Source organism: Parastagonospora nodorum (genome assembly GCF_000146915.1).
Source record: "Parastagonospora nodorum SN15 chromosome Unknown scaffold_17, whole genome shotgun sequence".
NCBI classification, from domain to species: Eukaryota; Fungi; Ascomycota; class Dothideomycetes; order Pleosporales; family Phaeosphaeriaceae; genus Parastagonospora; species Parastagonospora nodorum.
In genome coordinates, this window is record NW_001884565.1 from 375,677 (window position 1) to 391,001 (window position 15,325).

The 15,325-nt window shown below is 52.5% G+C and overlaps 5 protein-coding genes across 5 annotated transcripts; 1 reads left to right on the plus strand and 4 right to left on the minus strand.

The window, feature by feature from the left end:
• Nucleotides 1-336: 336 nt before the first annotated feature.
• On the minus strand, nucleotides 337-2,300 carry SNOG_10557 (hypothetical protein; the record flags this gene model as incomplete). The annotated part of the gene is made up of 3 exons (XM_001800772.1): nucleotides 337-910; nucleotides 1,339-1,365; nucleotides 1,564-2,300. The coding sequence occupies 3 exons, from the start codon at nucleotides 2,298-2,300 to the stop codon at nucleotides 337-339; spliced, it is 1,338 nt and encodes a 445-aa protein (XP_001800824.1).
• A 1,375-nt stretch (nucleotides 2,301-3,675) lies between these two features.
• Nucleotides 3,676-7,468, plus strand: SNOG_10558 (hypothetical protein; the record flags this gene model as incomplete). The annotated part of the gene is made up of 3 exons (XM_001800773.1): nucleotides 3,676-3,914; nucleotides 3,938-6,357; nucleotides 6,405-7,468. The coding sequence occupies 3 exons, from the start codon at nucleotides 3,676-3,678 to the stop codon at nucleotides 7,466-7,468; spliced, it is 3,723 nt and encodes a 1,240-aa protein (XP_001800825.1).
• Nucleotides 7,469-7,838: 370 nt separating this feature from the next.
• On the minus strand, nucleotides 7,839-8,819 carry SNOG_10559 (hypothetical protein; the record flags this gene model as incomplete). Its single annotated transcript, XM_001800774.1, has 1 exon — nucleotides 7,839-8,819. One exon carries the CDS (start codon nucleotides 8,817-8,819, stop codon nucleotides 7,839-7,841), a length of 981 nt encoding a protein of 326 aa, XP_001800826.1.
• A 962-nt stretch (nucleotides 8,820-9,781) lies between these two features.
• On the minus strand, nucleotides 9,782-10,639 carry SNOG_10560 (hypothetical protein; the record flags this gene model as incomplete). The annotated part of the gene is made up of 1 exon (XM_001800775.1): nucleotides 9,782-10,639. One exon carries the CDS (start codon nucleotides 10,637-10,639, stop codon nucleotides 9,782-9,784), a length of 858 nt encoding a protein of 285 aa, XP_001800827.1.
• Nucleotides 10,640-11,361: 722 nt separating this feature from the next.
• Nucleotides 11,362-14,984, minus strand: SNOG_10562 (hypothetical protein; the record flags this gene model as incomplete). The annotated part of the gene is made up of 5 exons (XM_001800776.1): nucleotides 11,362-13,166; nucleotides 13,303-13,473; nucleotides 13,650-13,674; nucleotides 13,755-14,357; nucleotides 14,412-14,984. The coding sequence occupies 5 exons, from the start codon at nucleotides 14,982-14,984 to the stop codon at nucleotides 11,362-11,364; spliced, it is 3,177 nt and encodes a 1,058-aa protein (XP_001800828.1).
• Between the last annotated feature and the right edge of the window lie 341 nt (nucleotides 14,985-15,325).

Consider the following 15,325-nt stretch of genomic DNA (forward strand, 5'->3'; position numbering starts at 1 on the left):
ACCCAGGTTAGAGCTCTCCTCGCGGCAGCGGACGAGCTGGTCCAGAGGGCCAGGAATTAATGTCTGTTCGCGTGACGGATCTGTACTGAAAATAGCGATGAAGCCCGTTTCCTCATCTTTCGCCAGAGTAGGTCGCGAGCGGGTGGTGCAATGAAGCGGCCAGTGCGGCGACTAAATAGCATGTATCCTAGAGCGCGCTTTTCGCCAGCCCTGTCTTCGAATGCTGCTGTCATCGTGAATCTTCTGTTAGAGCGATTCGTTCTTTGATGCTCATAGCATAATCCGGTAGTTGAGCCCGATTCATTGTCGTGAACCATAAGCTGACCGCTCTCAAGCTCACCAACTATCAAGCAGCCGATCCACCTTCCCCCTCCCCTCTTCCCTCAAATCCTCCATATCAACATCCTCCTCATCCTCCGCCGTCGCCGGCACTTGTACATCGCCAAACTTCTCACCCACTCTGCCCGCAACACGTATTGCCAGCGTCCGCATCTTTGCCAGCTCCGGTGCAAGCGGCGAGTCCTTCCATACCAAGTTCGGCTGTATGTTTTCCTTCGGCTTGCGGTAGGGTTCGAGTAGCGATAGCAGTGTGCGGTATGTGTTCAGCTTGTTCTGCAGCATTTGCCTGCGCGCAGAGAGGTCTTGTAGGTGCGTGACGGAGGTTAGGTAGTCGTCTTGTGTGATGTCGCGATTGCGCGATGTTGTGGGGTCGGCGGACGTATCCCAGTGCGTAGGGAGCTTTGCGATGTTTGAGTCTTGCGTGAGGTCGTCGTTTTGGAAAATTGTGTTCGCGTCTTCGACAATCTCTGTGCTCGGATCGCTCATTTCGTCGATGTTGTGGGTGCCTGCTTCCCAGTAGAGCATGTCGATTTGCTCGACGACGTGCTCGATCATTTGTCGGCTGTAGACTCTGCGTGAGTGTTGTTTGAGGTCGCGATTGACTAGGTAGCATTAGATCCACCGGTTCGGAGCATATTTATGGGTATTCATACCTTTGTCTAGTACACCCTTCAGTATGCTGAGTTCAATACCTCCATCTTCCGCAATGGTTCGGAGTCGTTCTGATGGTGGTATGCCTCGCGACAATAAGTGTTTTCGCGATAACAGGAACAGCTGCTTTTGTTCGATTACGGTTCCTTGTATTTTTGACATGTTGCTCAGCTGAACGGAGGAATAGCGTCGTGATTGAAGGCGTTGGTGGACTTCGTGACGATATACCGCTCAATATTATGCGGGGTCACTAGCGCGTTTTGGTCTTGACGCGTGGGATCGTGACTTTACTTTCACCGCAGCTGTCTGTCGTACAGGGGCAATACTTCACCACATGTTGTCACATACGACAAAAAGAGACCAGAGTTTCCGAATCTATACGCAGAGCTTCGCGATCGTAACATAAATATATCAATACTGCGATTTCAGATGGACATGACTAAACGCCTCCTAACATATTACTAGCTATCGTTAAACCATAATCCTTAATATCTACGCATCCATCATCTCCCAGGATTCTTCTCCGCTGCCCTCTGCCTCTTCTTCCTCAACACCACAACTAGTGTCAAGCACGCCACAACCCCATCAATCTCCCTGTCATCCACCACAAACGTCCCGCCTGTCCAAACACTGCCCCACCACTTCTGCGCATACTTGCCAATCTCAAATTTCTTCTCCGCGTCCCCAGTCCCCGTGACTTTATATAGCGTCATGTTCTGTGAGTGCCAATGACTGTCCGGCTCCCAAAGGAATGGCTGCGAATTGATCGTGAAAGCCTCAGTCCGCGTATTCCACATCTTGTTCTTGAGACTTATCGGATGCGATGAGTGCGTTGAGTCGGTGGGGAATGTCAGGACTGCTTCTCCAAAGGACGACCATGGGTGCGCCCAGTGTGCGAGCTGCTTGTCTTGGTCGTCCGTGATGTCAAAGTTCATGCTGAACCAGCCATTCCGAGTACAAGTAATCACTGGCGAGTAGGAATGGTCTTGCATTGTCTTCGCGACTTGCGCTTTGTACTCGTCGGTCATGCCAGAGTATTGGACGTCCATGTCTTTTGAGAGATCGAGCACGGTGATCTTGGAGGCGAGGGTACTGTGCGGTGATACCCAGTAGACGGATGTTGGTATGAAAGGGCGTGATTCTAGAGGTAGTTTGGAGGTTTCATCGTCGTGTGGTGTCTCGAGCCATGGGTCTTCAGTTTCGGATAGGGTGTTGGGAGTTGTGTCGGCCTTCACTGTACGGCGACGTATCGCTCCTTTGTCGGTCCCGTCTTGTGTCGGCTTCACATCGTGTAGTCTGATGGCAGTCATATTATTTGGTGATGGTATAGTGTCGTAGAAGGTGATTGATGCAGATCTGCATGGTAATCGAAGCACGCGCGAGCTTGTAGATATGCTTAAGTATACAAGCCTACGCTCACAATTTCAGCCTTACATGTCAATCAGGTTTCATCAGCAAAACAATTCCCCGATGTGGTAACTTTCGAGAAGTTGAAGCCCGTAGTGCCATATGCTGATTGGTCGCTCACTCCGGGCTTCAAACCTGGGATATGCCTTGTGGGGCTGAGTCTTCGCATTGCTCGCTTCGGACGTGGCGATGCGGTTGATGATGAAGTATAGATTGGCACATGTCGCGTGTGACAGTGGAACGTGATGGCAGGAAGCGAGCTGTTGTATTCAGTGGAGGAATAATTGAGGGAGGAAGCACGCAGAGGGTTGTCGGAAGATGCCGATGACCAACGATAAACCCCAACTAGAACACCAAGTTTCTTCCACCCAAATCCTGGCGCTGTGTATTTCAAAGAGCTCGCCGGGACTAATCCGCGGTACGCCACTCGAGTAGAGTTCCATTGAAACCTTATACGTTGGCAGTTGACAGCAGGCTATGGATCTGCTGTCTGTCGAACAACGGCCTGAGTGTGTCACCATGGTTTTACTGTACAAGCGCTTCACCAAGACTCATGACATTTGGTTACAATGATGCATGGGCCTACGCGTGTTATCAACTTGCTCGAGAAGGAGACATCTGTAGGACTGCAATCATCAAAGCAGACGCACGATCGGGAAAAATTGCCGCGGAGAAAATACGGCGGCAATACGGCTCACCTTCCCTGCGCGATGATATCAACGTCAGGGGTCCATGCACCTTCCGCATTCCTTATTGCTCCTCCGTCCCAGAAGCTGGGGATAATCTGACTGACGTAAGACTGCGACACCAAAGGAACCTGAGACTCATTCTCGACGACCAGCAATTGTGTCAGATAACGGCTGCGCATGTACTCACAGCTATAGCTGCCAGCGTTGCGGATAGACGACTGACTCCGCGGTTTGCAATTGGGCCGACGATCAAGCGCTGGTTGGCTGTGAGGTGGCTGTCTGACGGTAGTGGCGCAACTTGGCAAGCTCCCAACCCTGAATTCGTGAGTGAAACACGTCGATGGCGAACCGTTGGCGCCAGTCCACACGTGAATAGATAGCGCCCTTGAATAAACCGTCGCCCTTGGACATTCCCTTGCGCATTCTCTTCAGCGGCCTCGCCTCCCCTCGACGATCCTACATTGCGCCTGCAAACACCAGTGCGCTCCTACTACAACTCCTCCATGGCTGCGAATTGATAGAACTGGATTCTACTGACTGCACCTCACACCGACCATCTATTCGTGCCACTGCACGTGCATAGCACAGCATGGATGGCCCTCAATCATCTGCGACGCCCTCGCCAACACCGGGAAGTGGCACTGGTGCCGCCCAAATCAGGGAGGGTCAGAGCATCGAGAACTTCGCCGCGTCTCTATCAGCTGGAGCTGTCGTCTTCGGCGTGCAGATGCTCGTTTTCCTGATTCTCAGCGGCAACTGGAAGTTCCACGAGACCAAGGCTGCCAATGAGAAGAGTACGCAGCGTCAGGGCCTGTTCCACAAGATCTAGTACGTTGGTCACCCCGTCACAGCAGCACCGCACGTGCTAACAGCTTCAGCTACTACAAGACTGCCTTCGTGCCCAAAGCAAGGCGTATCGCACCTCCCGTCACTGCCATCGAGTCCTTCAAGAATGTCTTCACCATCAGCGACCGCGAGCTCATTCGCATCGCCGGTGTCGATGGCTACCTCTTCCTGCAATACTTGCAGCTCCTGCTCCGCATATTCATACCCATGACCCTCGTCATCCTACCTATTCTCCTGCCGATAAACCGCATTGGCGACGTCGAGTATGTGTCTGGCTTGGATTCGTTCGCCTGGCCGAACGTGGCCACGCCAGAGAAGAACCATCGTTTATGGGCACACTTGGTGCTGGCGATCCTGGTCGTCGTATGGGTGTGCTTCAACTTTTACGCAGCGCTCAGACGATTTGTTCGCCTCAGGCAGACCATCCTCACCATGCCAGAGCATCGCATGCGCGCTTCAGCGACCACCATTCTCGTTCAGAGCATTCCCCGGAAATGGCTCACGGTCCCCGCATTGGATGCCCTTTACGACGTCTTCCCTGGCGGCATTAAGGACATCTGGATCAACCGCAACTTTGATGATTTGGCAGAGAAGGTCAGCAAGAGGACCAAGATTGCGAGAGCACTCGAGGCTGCTGAGACCAATCTCGTCATTGCTTGCACGAAAAAGCACAAGGAGATGGAGGCAAAGAAGGCAAAGAAAGACGGTCAGAAAAAGAAGAGCAGGAAGGAGCGCAAACAGCACGAAGCTATGACAGATGCGCGCATTGCTGCCGACACACATGAAGACGGTGTAGACGCGGGTAATCCCCACGAGATCGAGCAACAACTCCAGCAAGTGCTAGAGGAGCCCGAGTCATCTTCCTCGTCATCGTCCCGGTCGACGTCCCCAAAACGAAAGGGTGGCAACTTGCCCATGCAATTCGTTGGACAAGGCATACATGCGGTTGGCGAGGGCTTTCGCGACGTCGGACAAGGCGTGAACCAGTTCAACAAGAAACTGTTTGGTGGAGTCAAAGGTGCCTTCATCCGAGACAAGCATGGCAATGATCATCCACTTGTCGATCCCAACGAAATGCCCGGATCGTCGCCTTCCTCTGCAAACTTTACCAACAGGGGTGCCAGTAGTGATACCTACACCCGCCTCAATGGTCCAGAGAAGGAAAAGTACGAGTCTGATGTTAGTGATCCTAACTTTCCCAAGGACACGACCGAAGAGGAGAAGAAGGATGATCCCGAGGAGAGCGAGAAACCCAAGAAGACCACAGGCTTCAATCCTTTCCAAAAGCTCAAGTCTGCATACCTCGGTCAGGGTGACTTCGCCAGCCCTCAGCCTTTCCGTAAAGAAGGTGAAATGCCTGTCATGGAGCTCAAAGAAGAGGAGAGGGAGAAAATTACATACAACACGGCAGGACTCTGGAATGATGCTTTCGCGGAAGACGATGAGAACGCTTTGTGGAGACAATACCTCAAGCCTAAGGACCGCGACACTATGCGTCTTCCACTATTCGACAAATCCTGGTGGCCTTCAATCCCACTTATCGGAAGAAAAGTGGACACCATCTACTATTGCCGCAAGGAACTGGCCCGGCTCAATGCAGAGATCGCTGATGATCAGGCTAACGTGGAACGGTTCCCGTTGATGAATTCTGCATTCATTCAGTTCAACCACCAAGTTGCTGCTCACATGGCCTGTCAATCTGTGACTCACCACATTCCAAGACAAATGACGCCCCGAACAGTCGAAGTCAACCCCGCTTATGTTCTCTGGGAAAACTTGAGTATGAAGTGGTGGGAACGATATGTCAGGATGTTCAGTGTCATCGTCCTGATCGTGGCGCTCGTCATCTTCTGGGGTATTCCTGTCTCGGCCACTGGTGCCTTATCCCAAGTTAATACTTTGACCGAGAAGGTACATTTCCTCAGGTTCATCAACGCTTTCCCTACCTGGGCAATCAGTTTTGTTCAGGGTGTTCTGCCGCCACTGTTCCTGGCTATTCTCTTCGCTATACTGCCTATCCTTTTGCGCTTTTTGGCTGGGTTTACCGGTACCACGACAGCTGGAGAGCGTGAACTGCTCGTCCAGAACTTCTACTTTGCTTTCGTCTTCGTCCAATTGTTCTTGGTCGTCTCGATATCGACTGGTCTCACCACTGCCATCCAGAAAATCGTGGATAACCCTATCAGCGTGCCACAAACACTCGCCGAGAACCTGCCAAAGGCCGCCAACTACTTTTTCTCTTACATGATTCTGCAGGCCCTAAGTATCAGTTCTGGAACTCTGTTGCAAATCGGAGCTGTCGTCGTCATTGTCTTTCTTCGTTTCCTGGACACAACGCCGCGAGAGAAGGTGTCCAGGGTGCTCAGTAGACCTGGCATAAACTGGGGTACCATGATTCCTGTCTACACCAACTTTGGTGCAATTGGTAAGATGAGCATCGATTCGCTTGCAGAACTATACTAACAGCAACAGGAATCATTTACTCGGTTGTGTCGCCACTCATCCTGATCATGATGTTGATTACATTCAGCCTTTTCTGGTTCACCTACCGTTACCAAATGATCTACGTCAGCTATGCCAAGGCAGAAACCAATGGTCTGGTCTACCCGAAAGCTATCAACCAGCTATTCACCGGTCTGTACTTTCTGCAGCTTTGCCTCATTGGTCTATTTTTCCTACAGGAAGACGGAGAATGCGTCCCTCACGCCATTATCATGATTGTCACGCTCAGTTTCACCGTGTTGTATCAAATTGTGCTCAACCGAGCTTTCGGACCGCTATTTACGTACCTACCGATCACCTTCGAAGATGAGGCAGTACAGCGAGATGAAGAGTTCCAGCGCGCTCAGGCTGGCCGTTGGGAGAAGGATGATGGAGAGCACCAGTCTCTCATTGCTCAGAACGACGCCAAGATGACAGCAGAGGAGCGTGAACTCGCACATCTTGAGGAGATGAACCGCCAAGATGCTAAGCAGTATGGAGGCTCTGACGGCGCGTACGAGATGACGAACCTCAACACAAGCCAATCCAACGGTCTCTCCCCTGCGCCTGAGCGACGTAGCCGTCGTGGCTCCAACTGGGCCCAGCAATCTCGCAAAAGCTCCACCTCCCGCTCCCGCTCCCGCTCTCATACGACACCGAAGCACAAGCGCAAAGACCCGCTTGACGCTATTACGCATACCCTCAAGCGTGGTCTCGATGATGTTACACGTCCCGTTCGTGATATTGAAGCCCAAGTCCTGCCCACAGCCAACCTTTTCGACGGCATTGACGACGAGCTCGCCGACATTGAGCCTGAAGCCCGCCAGAAGCTCATTAAAAGAAGCTTCCAACACCCGGCAACCCGCGCCATCCAACCGGCCGTCTGGATCCCCCACGACGAGCTGGGTGTCGCTAAGGACGAGATTCAGCGCACGAGTGCATTCACGAGTAGAGTTTGGATCACGAGCGTGAACGCGAGACTGGATGCCAGAGGCAACGTTATGTACAAGGGACTTCCGCCGGATCGGGATCCATTTGAGAACATTGAGGTGTAGAGAGTGTAGATTGATCCTTTCCCTATGAGCACCATAATTATTTCCTTTTAGTTCACATTTTGCATAGCGATGCGAGGAGAGAGAGAGTGTGGGTTTGCATGGTACATAAATCATTCTTCTAGAAGTGTGCGAACGACGATACCCTATTCTTATCATACAGACATAACATACGTAATTCATCAACATAAGCAATCCCCAATGCACATGGCATGAGACAGCTAACCCACAACCAAATATCCAGCACGCAAGCATAAATCACAACACGCGAAACATCATCCTGAAGCACTTCATCTCACACAAACAAACTCAAAGAAACACCACGACGCCGCAAACACCTCCAGCAACACCTAACGCCCAACGCCACGCCACCTCACATGTCAAAGTTAAAGATGGTGCTCGCAAACGCAGTGTACTCCGCGTCCGTCAGCCCCGTGGGCGCGAACACCTCGAGCACGGGGTCAGTGTGCACCGCTGGCCCGAAGCCAGCGAGGAAATCCTCATTGCTCATCGGGGCGTCGACATTGACGTCCGCGGGGGCGGAGGCAGGGACGGAGAAGTCTCCGAAGTCCATCTGGGAGTCCTGAAACTCCTCCCAATCGTGCGGGAGCGGGGACGGGGCGGAGGAAGCAGAGGGAGTGAAGTCCCAATCGTCGTCGAAAATGTTGGCTAGGGGGGCGACGGGCTTGGGAGGAGGGGGAGGAGGAACGGAAGCGGGAAGAGAAAAGTCCATATCCGTCTCCATCTGGAGAGGGAAATCCTGCACAGCGGCAGGGGGAGGAGAGAAGAAAGGAACCTCGTGAGAGGCGGGGAAAGGGTTTTCCGGAAGCCAGAATTGCTCCGGGAGGGCAGGGGTCATGAAGTTGGCCTCGTTTGAGGCAGGAAAGCGCGGGGGAAGAGGCTTCGCGGCAGCGAGCCAGGGATTGACTACCTTGGGGTGAGAAAAGGTCATCGCGCAGTCATTGTTGGAGACGGGCGGGGCGGGAACGGAGGAGGCAGAGGAGGTGAAGAAATTGGCCTCGTCCGAGGCCGTGAAGACATCCTCGCCAGCCTGTTGGCCGGCAGGAGGGAGGGAGAGGGGGGAAGGGCGCCAGCTCCGAGGCGCATTCGCCGGAACAGAACGGTACGTGACCGGACCACCATGTACCACCTCATCCTCGGGCGCCGCAGCGCGCACCGGTTCCCAATGATACTGCCATTGAGGCACAGGAAGCGGAATTGGTGCGTACCGCGGCTTCGTCTCCCTCACCCAAAGAGGGAAGATCCACTTCCCGCTTGGCAGCTGGATGTTCTCGAAGACTACACCGTAGCCCAGGCCCTGGGTGTAGTCGATGCCGGCGTCAACGGCTGCCATTTCCATTTGAGGGGATTGCCTGCGGTGGCCGACCCAGGGCTTTGCAGAGGTCCCCCGATGCGATATTCCGCATTAAGGCCCTTGTTGGTGGCCTTGGAGATGTGCGTGTGGACCCACCCGTAGGGCAGGTTCTCCTCGACGAATTCCTTTCCAGAAAATCACTGTTGCGGACCATGGTGGTGGTTGGGGGAGGGGGGTGAAGGTAAAAATAGTGTAAGGGGAAGAAATGTGAAGGTAAGGTAGTATGAAGAAGAAGTAGTATATAGAGCAGGTAATATAAGGTGTAAGTAGTGTGTGATGGTGAATGTACTTGTACAATGACCTTGTAATGTAAAACTACTTCGAAACTGCTCTGAAGAAAAAAGTCACGAACAGGCAGAGGCAGGCGAGTTTTTATACCTTCAGAGATGCAGAGAGTGTGAAATTCATGTGGGAGGATTGTGTGGTTCGCTACTTGCGGGATATTGGGAAACCTTGGGAGTCGATAGAGGTACGCGGGCATGGTGAGAGATTGGTAGAGCTGCATAGCTTCAGCAAACGATTGATACCATGGCATTTTTGTGCCGTGAACCATGGGCGGCGTATATCTTCAGCATAGTGCATTAGACCCTGGCACCTGAGAAACGTATCCGATTGGACCTGACAAAGGTACTGCTATGGGAGACGTGGAATTTGTGTGCCTGGATAGCTTCATGAAAATTTTGATTGTTTGGGGTGCCGTGAGCCAACATTTTATAGCTTCAGGAAAGTGCATCAGCGCGCCTCGCAGTTGATGTGAAATGTCAATTGCACAGCTATATACGCTGCTGAGCGAGACGTCAGATTGATGTGCCTGTGTACCTTCATAGGCTCGTCAGCGAACGTTTCGTGCAGAATACGTTTGCGCATACCTCCAGGAACGCTGAACAGATAAACACATACCCAATTGCACCCGACACCAATCGAAGGCTCGATCCTCGCATCTACGCCAATCGTGGATGCTTAGGCCACAACCCATGGTACAGCCAAAACCCACGACTATCGAGTTTCCTCCCCAACTGGTTCATTTCCCTGGGCAGAGCCCTGACCCCTTCCTCAACCATGAGTTCGCCGACCCACTTTGAGAATTGCTGGCGCAAAGCGCGGTCCTCAACACTAGCCGCGCGCTCCTGCTCCTCCGTCATGGCGCTAAAACTCATGATCAGATCGTACCAGTCATACACGCGCAGGTCGGCAATGAGCCATCGTTTGCCGGGCGTGAAATTCTTGTGTGTAGCGACAATTGCACGTGCGACGTCTTCGCCGTGCACGAAGTGTACGGCCCCGCGCTTTTTCACGTCGTCTTTGCTTTGGCCGAGACGAGGCAGCCATGTGCGCGGCACCCTCGTGCCGCCGTACAGGCCACAAAGATTGAGACTGCATCCGCCGAATTCGACCATGAGTTCGTCTTCCGCCATGCCGCGCTCGTCGGACTTGTCGTACGGCGAATCCTCTGTGCTCCAGTCGTCCGGAAGCTGGTTCCAGATGGAAGTCACGCCGAGCTGGATCCAGTTGTTTTTGGCTCCGTGGGCATTTCTGTACAGGCCGACGATTGTCATGGACTGGCCCTGGCCCTTGAGAGGGAACGTGACCAGGACGGTTTTGGCAGACGGCAGGCGTTTGTATGGTTCGGGGTCGACAGAGTAGGGGTCGAATTTGAATGGAATCGTATTATCGTGACCAGTTGTGGTTGTCGCGGCATACGTAATTCCTTCTCTTTTCAACTGCGGAATCAGGAAGGTGGACGTCCATCCTGCGCCGAGAATCAAAAGGTCCACCTCTTGCATTTGCTCGCGTAGCATGCTGTGTGTTAAGTCGATAATATGCACTTTCGTGCCTGCCGTACGAGTCGTGTGTGCGTGTGCTACGCGAATTTCGAAAATTGTTTTGATGAGCCGACGTTGGAGAGGTTGGTTTGACAGGTAACGGTACCACGGTAGTGGTGACGTTGAGCGGATATACTATGCCTAGTTAGGGAAGGCACGGTCAACCTTAGAGTGGAAGGTACCAAGTTTACTGGTCAATTCATTGGGCAATGCTGCAGCTCTGAAACCGCACACATGTAAAATGATAAAGACGGATTATTTACAGGCTGCAGAAGGGAGTATGACATCCCTGATTGAGGATGTCAAAATTCGACAATTTCACCACCAAGTTCAATTCGAAAGCACCAACTAGGATGAAATCCTCGGCACAGAAAAGGTAATTATCACTTGCATATTTGTTGGTTCAAAATAGTCAAATCTGGTGATTGAACACATCAGATTACTTGCCCAATTGCTGGTTTAAGATAGTCGCATTCAGATTTTGGAAATATTCCCTCACCTGCACATTCCTGGCTCACCAAATTTGAATCATAATATTCGAAAATTATCGTCATGATTGCTAGCCGCGCATTACTTGAAGTCTGGTCGTACCAAACTTCCATTTTGATAGACCCGTACATAGCCATGTTTCTGGTGCATCCCTAGTCCTACCGTCCCTTAAATACCCCACGCGAAACCCTCGGACACCGCCCTCAGGCTTAAGCGTCAACAACCGCCCACTCCTGATCTTCAGACATCGTCGGGGAAATGCCACCAGCAAGGTCGACGTAGCCCTCATTATCCGATAGGGAGTCCGAATCGGTCTCAGACTGAGCCGGGGACCCCGTCTCGTTTCGAGGGTCCTCTGCCAGATTCTGCGTGTGTGGCTGGTCAACCACAGTTTGCAACTCTGTATGCGACGAGCTTGCAGACAATGTCGGCTCCTGCAATGGCACGCTCGCCTCATCTGGCCGATGCGAAAATTCAGTGTGCTTGCTAATATTGTCATCGCTCTGTGTGCGAGGCATTGGTACGATAGCCTGGATAGTTAGTACATCTGGCTGCGTAGCGATGTCGTAGAGCTCTTTGAGCGCCCTATACATCTGGGGGAATACGGCGACAGTCGTGCCAGATATGAACGAGCGAAGCAGCATCGTCATACTGCACATGATCATAGCAACGAGACGCTCAAGATAGAGCGAGTGTTGCATGTACTCGCTAGCAAGCGCGGCATTGATCTGCGCAAAGATGAAGATTGCAGCGTATTGCTCCTGTGGAGTAAAACGGTGTGTGCGTAGAGCCGTGACAGAGGTGGATACCCAATGGCTTGATGTAGATTGATTGAGATCGAACTCAGAAGCAAATAAGCTGACGACGTAAAGTATCAGGCAGAAGATTTCCAGCAGCATCAGCTCTGCAGCAACGAATTTTGTGGCCCTTCTCACAATGCTGATGTGATGATAGATTCTGAGAAGCTCCTGGAACTTGAGCTTTGTCTCCGTCAAAGCCTCCTTGTCCATCATCGCCTTGTCCTTTGGTGTCTTCGTTAGGTGGACGTAGACAAGTCGGCATGGTGAAGCTTCACCGTCTAGGCGAAATTCTTCGGGCATGTAGAGGCGTGCTGAGAGCATCGCACAGGTAGGAGGCTCCACGATGTTCGGTGTTATGGGCTCTGCCGACTTAAAGAAGCCAGCACCGGTTGCGTTGAACAGCCAATTCTGGAGGGGCTTGACGCGTTGCTCAACCATTATCATGGCCTTCTCTGCGAGACTACGTCCCCGGTAGCTAATTCGAGCCCATCCGTTCAGAACATCTTGCTGTACGCTCGCCTGTTTGGCCTGGGGTACGTGATGAAGTCGTCCGCAATTCTCAACCGTCCAGTCAATCGTCCGATTGCGAAAGGTGGGATATTGGAATCCTCGGTAGCGCATGATCTGGAAGTCGGCCGCGCGGACTCCGCGAGCTAGACAGTCATCATAAGTCTCCATAAACCTGCTGTCAAGCTGCGTATGTTCCAGTTTGTCCATCCGACTCTCAAGCAGGTCCTCCCGCCATGTGATGCTGTCCTGAACTCGCAGCTCATAGCTGACTTCTTGAAGTTGGGTGTCTAGGATTCCCGAGAAGCCCTGGAGGCCAGTGCTGAGCAGCGTACACATGGTGATGAGGTACGCAAGGCTAGCGAGGAGGATAAGAAGGTGAGGAACAGCGAGCTTTGCATTCGATCGCAGTCGGTTCTGCGTGTGCTGCGAAGGTGTCATGCTAGTCACAGCCTGACCAAGATCCGGAATACGCAAATTGCTGAATGGGAACTTCCGGGGAACGTCCTCAGTGTTTGTAGGGCTGGCCATCGTCGCGAAAGTTGCAATAACAGCTTGTGGCGTGGTACTGGCGAGGTTGGTGGCTTCCACCATGTGGAGACAGCCTTCTTCTTGAAGTGAGAGAGCGCGCAGGTTGTGCGGCACGAAGTTGGGTGAGTAGGGAGTTGTACCGAGATGTGAGGGGAGGGGGAGAGGTATCTTATGCCCTGGAGAGAGGATCGGGTGACGCACTTGGCAGGGCAAGCCTAGACGAAGTGACAGACGTTCGGCGTTGCTGGCCAAGTAGGTGGTGTGAAAGGTGCGAGTGAATCAACGCACTCGGCAGGTCGTTTCACTGCACACTGATGCCTAGAAGCTGCTCGGCGGTCTGTTTCAAGACGAGTTGGTGAAGTGAAAAATGATCAGCGAGTCCAGCTGACTTGGTGTGAAAGGTGGTCGTTGTTTGTTTGCTGTGACACAAGGCGGAAGGCGCAGGTGTATGCACGCGCCCGCCAACTTTGACGAGTGCTCCGCCTGAAGCCATCAATCAGCACATGCAAGTCGCAATGCTGCGCGTGAGGAGAGCTATATAAAATCACGGAAGCCATTCAAAAAGTCCGAAATTCAAGAACTTACAAGCTACAAGTCTGTAAGCATCAATCATACAGCACGTCCCGAAAAGGTAACCGTAGCCATGTCAGATTACCTACCTACGTCCTTTTCCTCGTCGTCCGTCTACTTGGTATCCTTCCGATGTCTTCAATGTCCCCAATGGCCCGATCAACATCTTCTGTCTTGACTAAGGTATCTTGTACCTCTTCCCTCTTGACCAAAGCATCCGGTCCATCCTCCGCCTTAACCTCCCCACCCTCAAGAAGCACCTCTTCCTGCTTCACAATGCCCCCACCCTCCACCTCCAGCTTAACCGTTTCCTTCTTCACTTTCATCTTCTTCCCCACCACCGCCGACGGACACAACCCCCTGTCCGCCAGCTTACACTCCCCACACTTCCGCCCCACAGGCAAACAAATCGTCTGCCCATGTCCCACAAGCAAGTTGTTGATATCATGCCATTTATCTCTCGGCAACCAGCTCTCCAGCGCCGCCCTCGTCTGCTCGGGCGTCTGCGTCTTATTCCATCCCCACAGATTCGTAATGCGGTGCACATGTACATCGACACCAATACCTTCATCCTTGCCCCACGCAGCGCTCATTGTCAAGTATGCCATCTTAGGCCCGACGCCGGGCAGGCTGACAAGCCCCTCGATGCTATCCGGTATCTCGCCGTCGAATTTATCACGCAGGATTTCGGCGGTGGCTTTTATGTATTTTGTCTTGAGGTTGTGGAAGCCTACTTTGTTGATCATGGCGTTTAGGTCGGGAGGGGGGAGGGCGAGGACTGATTCGAGGTTAAAACCCTATCGTGGTGTCAGTGTGTGTGAGGGGATGTGAGGGGAGGAGGGGAGATGTACGCCAGGCATGTTCTCCTGCATGTTCCGCATTGCAACGGCTGTGACTGTGTCTTTCGTCTGGCTGCTCAGCATCAGGGCGACGAGCGTTTGGAAGCGCTGATCCCGTGGTGTGCGTTCGCGATCTGCGAGGCTCTCACAGCCCATGGTGTCTACAGGGGCGATGTTCTCGTTGCGCATTTCGCGCGTGAGAGCGTAGATTTCTTCCCAGTTCGCCGGCGGCTCGATTTTGATGGTGCCATCTTCGCCTTTTATTTTCTTCGCAGGAGTTCGACGCGCTTTTTTGGGTTTCTTGGGCGATGCGATTGTTGCGATGGACTCTTCTTTGATTTCGTGTTTGACCGCGACTGGTGCTGTCCTTCGCTTCTTTACAGGCCGTTTTTCTTCCTCTGAGCTTGATTCGGCTGATGCTGCAAGATCCAGATCTGATTCAGATTCTGAGGAAACTCGTTCGGGACTCGATAGGGTATGTTGTCTCTTGCTTCTCTCTTCTGTGACGGCAGTACGTGTCTGACGTAATGTGCGTGTCGCGGCCACGATGCGCGAGGTGTCGCGAGACACACGCGAGGTGCGCATTGATGCTCGGAGTATAACGAAAGCGACTGCTATGGACTGGCGTTAATCGTGACCTTCAATTGCGACTTTCAGATGCGCGTTGCGACTCCTGAGCTACAGTAATGGCGGCACTGCGGTTCGTCCATGTTCCACAGCCAATGAGGTGAGACGGACAATTGACGCGTGGTCACATGACAAAGGACATCAATGACGAGAGCATTTCAGGACGAAATGTCAGTTAATGCGCTCTGTAGGATTTTATACATCTACACTAAGAAGCCACATAACTGCTTAATCTGAACTTGTATAGTTTCAGAGAAATGTAGTAGGAAGACAGCGTGCAATGTGGTACGCGAAGATGT